The sequence below is a fragment of the Mus musculus genome, chromosome 4 (assembly GCF_000001635.26).
Source record: "Mus musculus strain C57BL/6J chromosome 4, GRCm38.p6 C57BL/6J".
Taxonomy (NCBI): domain Eukaryota; kingdom Metazoa; phylum Chordata; class Mammalia; order Rodentia; family Muridae; genus Mus; species Mus musculus.
Window position 1 is genome coordinate 73,879,612 of NC_000070.6, and position 11,787 is coordinate 73,891,398.

Sequence of the window (11,787 nt, forward strand, 5' to 3'; positions counted from 1 at the left end):
CCTTAAGTCATCGAATGGACATTAAACCACATGATCAGATTATGGCCTTTCGAATTTTTTTGACAGCGTTATACAGTATGGGGACTTTGTCAGTTAGACTGCATATTTTAGCATTATGCTATAGCTAGGTATAGCCCAGACAATCTTGTGTTTGAACAAGGGGCCAGGGAGAAGAATGTGGTGCTTTGAGTATGCTTGGCTCACAGACTGGCTTTAGGTGACCCCTTTGGGAGCTTCATCAACTCAAAAAACATCTTCCCCCCAAAACAGACAACTCCTGCTCTAACCTCAGTTAGTGCATGCACTTCCTAGGGAGGATGATACCATGCAGGCAATGTAGAACTTCCTTCTTTTCTGGCCTTCTTGTAGACCTATAACATATATGCATGTCTCAGAAGAGAGCCCTAGGTCATGATTCATTTAAAAAATAAACACTTTATGGACCTTAATTAGACATAGAGTGATGTAACTGTACAACGTGGAATGTCAAGTGCAATATAGATGGATACTAGATACATAGACACATAGATATGGGGAGATATAGAGACAGATAGAGAGATAGAGATCAAGATAGATAGAAGAGCAGGTCGGTGTTGGCTCACGCCTTTAATCCCAGTACTTGGGAGGCAGAGAAATGCAGATTTCTGAGTTCAAGGCCAGCATGGTCTACAAAGTGAGTTCCAGAACAGCCAAGACTATACAGGGAAACCCTGTTTTGAAAAAAAAACAAAAAACAAAAAAAAATCAAAAAACAAAAACAAAAACAAAAAACCAAAACTCCCCTCAACCACCCCCCAAAAAAACCCAGACAACAAAAAAACAAAGATAGATAGATGGTATATATATATATATATATATATATATATATATATATATATATATATGTATATATATATGTATGTATATATATATGTGTGTGTGTGTGTGTGTGTGTGTGTGTGTGTGTGTGTGTGTGTGCATGTGAATCACCCGGCCATTATTAGACCTAACATAACAATCCTTTCTACCTATATATGAGATAGAAAATGTGTTTGGTGGCAATGTCCCTTGACAGACATTCTATTTTAGTATCTGAAACCTAAATATTTAGATAATTTTTCATATTCTCTCAATTAATATTGCATCTACCACCCACTTACAACTCAATTTTGAACCCATTATCGCAGTATTCTCAAAAAATGGAGTCTGTGGATCACTGACCAGGGCTCCTCCATCAACAGGGCCAGATAATGAAAGAGCTGCTGAGCTGTTGTCTGTGAAGTAGAGAGAGTTGCAGACTCAGGGTCAGGATTCTTATGGAAATGGAGGGTAGACAACAGGTATCAGGTACCCACAAAATGAACCTCACCATGAAGTAGGACATCCCCTCCCCTCTATACTTATGTCCCCTACTAAAGTGACAAGAATTAAACATGAAAAGAGTTATGTCGGTCTCAGCATCGGCGGGAGCCATGTTGGTTCTGGGACTCCACCACAAGTAGTCTGCACAGGTGAGAGTGTGCACTACAAAACCTAACAACTTATGTGACAGGCCAAAGCAACACAGCTTCTGTGAAAGGTCCTGTTTTCGGCCTTCATCTTTGGCCAGGAGGGAGGTCCTAAGGCCAGATATCTGTGCTCCTTCCCTGTAAGAGGAGAGCTTGTCTGCATAGAGTGCTCTGACCACTGAAACTCAGAGGAGAAAGCTAGTCTCTCAGGTCTGCTGATAGAGGCTAACAGAATCACCAGAGGAACAATCTCTAACCAGAGACAACTATAACAACTAACTCCAGAGATTACCAGATGGCAAAAGGTAAATGTAAGAATCTTACTAATAGAAACCAAGACCACTCTCCATCATCAGAACCCAGCAGTCCCACTTTGCCCAGTCCAGGGCACCCCAACACCCCTGAAAATCTAGACCCAGATTTAGAAGCATATCTCATGATGATGTTAGAGGACATCAAGAAGGACTTTTATAACTCACTTGAAGAAATACAGGAGAACACTGCTAAACAGGTAGAAGACCTTAAAGAGGAAGCACAAAAATCCCTTAAAGAATTGCAGGAAAACACAACCAAACATGTGATGGAATTGAACAAAACTATCCAAGACGTAAAAAAGGGAAGTAGACACAATAAAGAAAACCCAAAGTGAGGCAACGCTGGAGATAGAAACCCTAGGAAAGAAATCTGGAACCATAGATTTGAGCATCAACAATAGAATACAAAAAATGGAAGAGAGAATCTCAGATGCAGAAGATTCCATAGAGAACATCGGAACAACAATCAAAGAAAATGCAAAACGCAAAAAGATCCTAGCTCAAAACATCCAGGAAATCCAGGACACAATGAGAAGACCAAACCTACGGATAGTAGGAGTAGATGTGAAAGAAGATTTTCAACACAAAGGACCAGCAAATATCTTCAACAAAATTATAGGAGAAAACTTCCCAAACCTAAAGAAAGAGATGCCCATGAACATACAAGAAGCCTACAGAACTCCAAATAGACTGGACCAGAAAAGAAATTCCTCCCAACACATAATAATCAGAACAAAAAAAATGCACTAAATAAAGATAGAATATTAAAAGCAGTAAGGGAAAAAGGTCAAGTAACATATAAAGGGAAGCCTATCAGAATTACACCAGATTTTTCACCAGAGACTATGAAAGCCAGAAGAGCCTGGACAGATATTATACAGAAACTAAGAGAACACAAATGCCAGCCCAGGCTACTATACCCAGCCAAACTCTCAATTACCATAGATGGAGAAACCAAAGTATTCCATGACAAAACCAAATTCACACATTATCTTTCCACCAATCCAGCCCTTCAAAGGATAACAACAGAAAAAAAAAATACAAGAACAGAAACCACGTCCTAGAAAAAGCAAGAAGGTGATCCCTCAACAAACCTAAAAGATAAAAGCCACAAGAACAGAATGCCAACTTTAACAACCAAAATAATAGAAAGCAACAATTACTTTTCCTTAATATCTCTTAATATCAATGGACTCAACTCCCCAATAAAAAGACATAGACTAACAGCCTGGCTACACAAACAAGACCCAACATTTTGGTGCTTACAGGAAACTCATCTCAGAGGAAAAGGTAAACACTACCTCAGAATGAAAGGCTAGAAAACAATTGTTCCAAGCAGATGGTCTGAAGAAACAAGCTGGAGTAGCCATTCTAATATCTAATAAAATCAACTTCCTACCAAGAGTCATCAAAAAAGACAAGGAGAGCCACTTCATACTCATCAAAGGTAAAATCCTCCAAGAGTTACTCTCAATTCTGAATATCTATGCTCCAAATACAAGGGCAGCCACATTCGTTAAAGAAACTTTAGTAAAGCTCAAAGTACACATTGCACCTCATACAATAATAGTGGGAGTCTTCAACACACCACTTTTACCAACGGACAGATCATGGAAACAAACTAAATAGGGACACAGTGAAACTAACAGAAGTTATGAAACAAATGGATCTAACAGATATCTAGAGAACATTTTATCCTTAAACAAAAGGATATACGTTCTTCTCAGCACTTCATGGTACCTTCTCCAAAATTGACCATACAATTGGTCACAAAACAAGCCTTAGCATAAACAAAAATATTGAAATTATCCCATGCATCCTATCAGATCACCATGGACTAAGGCTGATTTTCAATAACAAAATAAATAATAGGAAGCCAGCATTCACTTGGAAAATGAACAACACCCTTCTAAATGATACCTTGGTCAAGGAAGGAAAAAAGAAAGAAATTAAGGACTTTTTGGAGTTTAATGAAAATGAAGCCTCAACATTCCCCAACTTATGGGACACAATGAAAGCATTTGTAAGAGGAAAACTCATAGCTCTGAGTGCCTCCAAAAAGAAACTAGAGAGAGCACACACTAGCAGCTTGACAACACACCTAAAAGCTCTAGAATAAAAGGAAGCAAACTCACCCAAGAGGAGGAGATGGCCGGAAATAATCAAACTCAGGGGTGAAATCAACCAAGTGGAAACAAGAAGAACTATTCAAAGAATCAACCAAAGGAGGAACTGGTTCTTTGAGAAAATCAACAAGATAGATAAACCCTTAGCCAGACTCACTAGAGGGCACAGAGAAAGAATCCTAATGAACAAAATCAGAAATGAAAAGGGAGCCATAACAACAGATCCTGAAGAAATCCAAAACACCATCAGATCCTTCTACAAAAGGCTATACTCAACAAAACTGGAGAACCTGGACGAAATGGACAAGTTTCTAGACAGATACCAGGTATCAGAGTTAAATCAAGATCAGGTTAACGATCTAAACAGTCCTATATCCCCTAAAGAAATAGAAGCATTCATTCATAGTCTCCCAACCAAAAAAAAAAGCCTAGGACCAGATGGGTTTAGTGCAGAGTTCTATCAGACCTTCAAAGAAGATCTAATCCCAGTTCTTCACAAACTATTCCACAAAATAGAAACGGAAGGTGCTCTACCCAACTCATTCTATGAAGCCACAATTACTCTGATACCTAAACCACAAAAAGATCCAACGAAAATAGAGAACTTCAGACCAATTTCCCTTATGAATATCAATGCAAAAATCCTCAATAAAGTTCTCGCTAACCGAATCCAAGAACACATCAAAACAATCATCCATCCTGACCAAGTAGGTTTCATCCCAGGGATGCAGGGATGGTTCAATATATGGAAATCCATCAACTAATCCAGTATATAAACAAACACGAAGACAAAAACCACATGATCATCTCGTTAGATGCGGAGAAAACATTTGACAAAATCCAACACCCATTCATGATAAAAGTCTTGGACAGATCAGGAATTAAAGGCCCATACCTAAACAAGATAAAACCAATCTACAGCAAACCAGTAGCCAACATCAAAGTAAATGGTGAGAAGCTGGAAGCAATCCCACTATAATCAGGGACTAGACAAGGCTGGCCACTCTCTTCCTACCTATTCAACATTGTACCTAAAGTCCTAGCTAGAGCAATTCGACAACAAAAGGAGATCAAGGGGATACAAATTGGAAAGGAAGAAGTCAAAATATCACTTTTTCCAGATGATATGGTAGTATATATAAGTGACCCTAAAACTTCCACCGGAGAACTCCTAAGCCTGATAAACAGCTTCAGTGAAGTAGCTGGATATAAAATTAACTCAAACAAGTCATTGGCCTTTCTGTACACAAAGGATAAACAGGCTGAGAAAGAAATTAGGGAAACCACATCCTTTTCAATAGTCACAAATAATATAAAATACCTTGGCATGCCTCTAAAAAAGTGAAAGATCTGTATGATAAGAACTTCATGTCTCTGAAGAAAGAAATTAAAGAAGATCTCAGAAGATGGAAAGATCTCCCATGCTCATGGATTGGCAGGATCAATATAGTAAAAAAGGCTATCTTGCCAAAAGCAATCTACAGATTCAATGCAATCCCCATCAAAATTCCAACTCAAATCTTCAACGAATTAGACAGGGCAATTGGCAGATTCATCTGGAATAACAAAAAACCTAGGATAGCAAAAACTCTTCTCAAGGGTAAAAGGACCTCTGGTGGAATCACCATGCCGGACCTAAAGCTGTACTACAGAGCAATTGTGATAAAAAAAACTTCATGGTACTGGTATAGCGACAGACAAGTACAACAATGGAATAGAATTGAAGACCCAGAGATGAACCCACACAGCTATGGTCACTTGTTCTTTGACAGGGGAGCAAAAACCATTCAGCGGAAAAAAGACAGCATTTTCAACAAATGGTGCTGGCACCACTGGCGGTTATCATGTAGAAGAATGAGAATTAATCCATTCCTATCTCCTTGTACTAAGGTCAAATCTAAGTGGATTAAGGAACTCCACATAAAACCAGAGACACTGAAACTTATAGAGGAGAAAGTAGGGAAAAGCCTCGAAGATATGGGTACAGGGGAAGAATTCCTGAATAGAACAGCAATGCCTTGTGCTGTAAGATCGAGAATCGATAAATGGGACCTCATATAGTTGCAAAGTTTCTGCAAGGCAAAAGACACCGTCAATACGACAAAGAGACCACCAACAGATTGGGAAAGGATCTTTACCCATACTAAATCATATAGGGGAATAATATCCAATAGATATAAAGAACTCAAGAAGGTGGACTCCGTAAAATCAAATAACCCCATTAAAAAATGGGGCTCAGAGCTGAAGAAAGAATTCTCACCTGAGGAATACCGAATGGCAGAGAAGCACCTGAACAAATATTCCACATCCTTAATCATCAGGGAAATGCAAATCTAAACAACCCTGGGATTCCACTTCACACCAGTCAGAATGGCTAAGATCAAAAATTCAGGTGACAGCCAATGCTGGCAAGGATGTGGAGTTAGAGGAACACTCCTCCATTGTTGGTGGGATTGCAAGCTTTTACAACCACTCTGGAAATCAGCCTGTCGGTTCCTCAGAAAATTGGACATAGTACTACCGGAGGATCCCGCAATACCTCTCCGGGGCATCTATCCAGAAGATGTTCCAATCGGTAATAAGGACACATGTTCCACCATGTTCATATTATTTATAATAGCCAGAAGCTGGAAAGAACCAAGATGCCCCTCAGTAGAGGAATGGATACAGAAAATGTGGTACATTTATACAATGGAGTACTACTCAGCTATTAAAAAGAATGAATTTACGAAATTCCTAGGCAAATGGATGGACCTGGAGGGCATCATCCTGAGAGAGGTAACCCAACCACAAAAGAACTCACACGATATGTACTCACAGATAAGTGGATATTAGCCCAGAAACTTAGAATACCCAAGATATAAGATACAACTTTCAAAACACATGAAACTCAAGAAGAATGACGACCAAAGTGTAGACACTTTGCCCCTTCTTAGAATTGGAAACAAAACAGCCATGGAAGGAGTTACAGAGACAAAGTTTGGAGCTGAGACAAAAGGAGGGACCATCTAGAGACTGCCATATCCGGGGATCCATCCCACAATCAGCCTCCAAATGCTGACACCATTGCATACACTGGCAAGATTTTGCCGAAAGGACCAAGATATAGCTGTCTCTTGTGAGAGTATGCCGGGGCCTAGCAAACACAGAAGTGCATGCTCAGTCACCTATTGGAAGGTACACAGGGCCCCCAATGGAGGAGCTAGAGAAAGTACCCAAGGAGCCAAAGGGATCTGCAATCCTATAGGTGGAACAACAATATGAACTAACCAGTACCCCCCCCCCCCGAGCTCTTGTCTCTAGCTGCATATGAATCAGAAAATGGCCTAGTTGGTCATCAGTGGAAAGAGAGGTCCATTAGTCATGCAAACTTTATGTACCTCAGTACAGGAGAACAAGAGGGCCAAGGTGTGGGAGTGGGTGGGTGGGGGAGTGGGTGGGGGAGCGTGTGGGGGACTTTTGGGATAGCATTGGAAATGTAAATGAAATAAATACCCAATAAAAAATGAAAAAAAAGAAAAGAGTTATGTTAAAATCATTTATTTGATTTCACATTTCCTTTACAATAAGATAGAAACATTGAGGATCCATACAGTGCTGGAAGATTCTTAGTGGTTTTCAGAGGAAAAAGAAAAGTCCCCACATGTCTTCACTGAGGACTTGAGCTCTCATCACGAGGTGACCACACCAGCTGAAAGTTGTTGTCTCCAGAGAGAGAGGCCAGAAGTACATGTTGAACTGGCAATGGATAGGTGGCATTCCAGGCGTCCCATCTGGGAACCAGTGAGTCCTGACTGGACATGATCAGTGATGGGTTCCCATGAAGCTGACCAGAAGACGCAGACATGCCATAATCCCAAGGCTGGTATACTGGAGATGGCATCACCATTGGAGTTTGAGGGCTTGAGGAAGGCCTGTGGTAACCAGACCAATTATACAGAGCACCTGAGAGGAGAAGAAAGAGAGAAAGAAATAAAGCATAAATATGGCACCCTCACTCTCCCTGAGTCACTCTAAGTAGTTGCCTGGCCTCTGGGTCAGTGTCAAATATGAAGAAGTCCAAATTCCATTGCCTTGAGGTGACACAGGAAGTTAGACATGGGAGGCCAGAGTTTGTGCTGTATGCAACAACACAGCCCTGTGGGAATGGGGCTTCACTCCATAGTCTGCTTAGCTCTGTCCTCATGAAGGACAGGCCATCTGATGCTACCACTTACAGAACCCCAAGTGTCTGTGCTGAAGAGACTCACCTGGAACATGGCCTCTCTGACATTTGGGGTCGAAGATCCTTTCCAGATAATCTCTATAAGGAGAAAACAAGGGTACAGTCCTTGATCTCTCTCTACTGAGAGTGGAGTGCAGATCCTTCAGGGTCCACATCAGGTCCAAACAGCTTTGGATGTCCTTGAACAGGCCTCGATGATAGAGACGCTGGCAAACAAGACTGCTCTTCTGCTTGATCTTCTGGCCTGGGTGGCCAATTTCCCGTTCAACCACTTGCCACTCCTGCAGGAAGATCTTGATTTCAGGGTCGGTCCATGGGCTAAAGGAAGGGCCTGCAGAGACAGAGGGGCAAGATGAATATATCAGAGGTCACACACACGAACCTGTCACCTTTACTCAGGGATTTTCCCTGCACATTGAACTGACAAAAATGGTTACTTTCTGTTATCAAGACTTTGGGAACACTTGCAGGAGAGCCCAGGATCCAGAGTCTACCAGGCTCTTAATACCAAGAGGTACACTCACTGGGAATTCATCAGTGTCTTCAGCTTTAGAAAATAAATAGGAGTTCAGATTTAGGTTTTAGCCAAGGGCAGGTTTCTGGCAATATCAACTAACCTAGGAGGACCACACAGTCTCAATTTAAAAATATCAGAGACACTGAGTGAAACCGAGGTCAGTTCATTGAAGTTTCTTTTATGAATTGGGGTTTCCTTCCATGGTGCTGGCCATCCGATAGCTCACTAACACTAAGCCCAACCTATCTAGGATACCACACTGACGTGATTGCCTCTGGCTCCCCCTCCCAAGTACTGGAATTAAAGGTATGGGATGCCAATGTCACATGTTTCCTAAATATCTTCACTTCTTGGAAAGTTAGGCTGAAAAGCAGACACAAGCAGAACTTTATTGGTTTGTTTCCTTCTAACTATGATATAATCAACTTGACAACAAAGAACAGCCATGATAAGCCCACCTCCTGTCAACTCCTGACTAGGATGTCACCTTAGGTCATGCCTCCTTTCCAAAGGAAACAATAACAATAAGGATACAATCACAGAAGGGTGATAAAGCCATCCAAGGAGGAATGGCAAATGCATTGCACATTTAACAGTGTCATAGTCATACCTAACGCAATATAATATCCCCCACACAACCCCAAAAGCAGGGAAAATGTCAAAGGATATATGGGAGTTCCAATCCTTCCAACAGGAAATCAGAATTTCATCACCCTTGGACATCATCAGTGATGAGTTCCCCTTAAGCTTTCCACTAGTGGGAGGGATACTATAATGCCAATGTGCATACCTGGAGAGATGGCACCACCAATGCAGAGGGAAGGTGCATAGGAAGCTGGTGGCTTACTGTGCCCATCAAACCAAAGACCTGAGTGAGGAGAGAAGAAAGAGAAGGTGTTTAAAATGGCACCCTCACTCTCTTTGAGGCACTATAAGTGGTTGTCTGGACTCTGGGTCAGAGTCAAGTATGAACAAGAACACATTCCATTGCCTTGGAGTGACAGAGGAAGTTTGACACACAGAGCAGCCCACTATGGGAAATAAAGGCCTATGGGAAAAGGACTTGCAGCAGTTGTGTACTCTGCTCTATGCCCAGCTGATGCTTTTCTCTGGGACCTCAAAATCCCCTCTACACAAGAGACTCACCTGGCACATAGCCTCCCTGGGATCTGGGGTGGCCCAAGATCTCGTACAGGATCCATTCATAAGTCGAATACAAGCGGTAAGCCCTGGGCCTCTCGTTACAAAGACGTGTGTGCAGGTCCTTCATCTTCACCATCACATCAAGACAGCTATTCTTGCTCTTCCTCAGACCCCGATTAGAGAGGCGTCTGCTAAGGGACTTGGCCTTCGCATGCATCTTATTGCCTGGGTCTCCGAGTTCATATTCAACCATTGCCCACTCTTGCAGCAAGATCCAGATTTCATCCTCAGTCCACGGGCTATCACACGGACCTGCGAGGCAAAGAGGGATGCGATGAGGATATCAAAGGTAACACACATGACCATGTCAACTTTGCTTAGGGACATTCCCTGCACACTGATTGGCCAGCGGGATGGCTTCCCTCATTTATCAAGTGGTTATGAACACAGTCTTACCAGCCCTGTTGCAGCACCTACCCTGCTCTTCACAGCAAGAAGTACACTCACTGGGAAAGCATAGCTGTCTGCAGATTTAGGGATGGTTTGGTCCCAGAATACAATGGGATCCACAGCATTAGTGCTACCAGGGAATGATGGATCTGTAGAGACTCATAACCACATCCACAACAGGGAGACACTCAGAGCCTTCTGGGACAAGGACATAAATCAGGGACCACTGAATGCTGGTCTATCCTTACTACAGATTTCCAATTCGGGGCTCTTTCATATACTCGAGGTCAAAGAGCAAGAGAATGGAAGAGCAGGGATTTCACTCTGAATACCTGAGGAACTTTGGCCTTCCTGCCTCAGCCTCCTCCTCCTATTGGCTTCTTTGTCACTCCTCACACTTTGGACGCGGTTATCTTCTCTCTGTGCAGAAAGGAAAAAATTAAATATTAAAACAGGTTGCAAGCTACAGGAATCCCTGTTCCCCAGCTGTGAATGGACTCAGGTTGCAGCCTCCAGTTGCATAAGCTAAAACAATGCACCCTTACTTCCTCATTCACAGATGCTGGCCCATTCTCTTCTAATGGGAGAGTAGGCCTGTGAGGTTAATCCAAAGAGGATCGACAATGAACAGGGCAGGAGCCATTGAACAAGTGGAGGAAAGAAACTGAAGCACCTCTCCTTTGAGAAGACCACAGCCACTCACTCTCTCCAGTTCACATTCTTACCATTTTCTGCAGGGGAAAAAATTCCCTTTCAAAATCTAATCAACTCCAGCTGTGCTTCAGACACAATAAGATATCAAGAGAAACTGTGTGAAACTACACTTTTCCATCCTAAGTCACACAACATGGGTGTCTGAGAGGTGGCCATAATGGCATTCACTCCTAAGAGGAATGGGGATCCTCAGAAATTTAACATCATTCTTGGCCCCATAGCTGGTTGTGGGCTAAAACCTAGAAACCCAAGGACAAAATAAATCTAGTTGTTGTACCTCTTCAATTTACAGACATGGGTTCAAATTCAAGGTAGCTAACCATATTTTGTATGTGGCGAGGCACAAATATCCCAGTTATCCTACAGAAAATAGGAGTGAATGTAATTGCCCCCAACTCACCTGCATTTTGTCTCCCGAGCTTCCTTTCCCGAACCCAGTGAGGAAACTAGGGTCTAATGTGTCCCGGTGTTCACAAGAGTCTGCGGTGCAAGGAGCTCTGCTTACTTCTCTGGACTACTACAAGTAGGAGACTCCTGTGCAAATGTGTTCCTTTATAAAGCTCTACAGTTTAATTGAATCTGACACACCCAACCCGTGGGTTTAGGGTGGCTCAATTGTTGACCTGGGGCCTTTAATCCTACATCCCATGCTGAGGAAAGAAACAGGCTTGTGAGCAGGATCTCCTAGGCTACATAGCAAGACCCCACAGTCTCCACTGAAAATGACCAAAGAAACTAAGTTACAACTAGGCCAATTAATTTAAGTTCATTTTATGAGACAGAGTTTATTCACCTAGTCCTGGGCATTCTT

At 42.1% G+C, this 11,787-nt stretch overlaps 1 protein-coding gene across 1 annotated transcript; it reads right to left on the reverse strand.

The window, feature by feature from the left end:
* Positions 1–7,454: 7,454 nt before the first annotated feature.
* Positions 7,455–11,469, reverse strand: Gm11757 (predicted gene 11757). The gene is made up of 6 exons (NM_001085538.2): positions 11,377–11,469; positions 10,595–10,682; positions 9,816–10,124; positions 9,460–9,537; positions 8,178–8,483; positions 7,455–7,872 (listed from the first exon to the last, which is right to left on the reverse strand). The coding sequence occupies exons 1-6, from the start codon at positions 11,380–11,382 to the stop codon at positions 7,577–7,579; spliced, it is 1,083 nt and encodes a 360-aa protein (NP_001079007.1). The 5' UTR covers positions 11,383–11,469; the 3' UTR covers positions 7,455–7,576.
* Positions 11,470–11,787: the final 318 nt, after the last annotated feature.

Bases quoted from the DNA above. Each gene is read 5' to 3' on its own strand.
- Gm11757 (NM_001085538.2), bottom strand. The intron at 9,538-9,815 runs GTGAGTCTCTTG...CTCCTCACTCAG, and splicing joins CCAGGGAGGCTATGTGCCAG to GTCTTTGGTTTGATGGGCAC. The intron at 8,484-9,459 runs GTATGCACATTG...CTGTCTCTGCAG, and splicing joins TGGTGGTGCCATCTCTCCAG to GCCCTTCCTTTAGCCCATGG.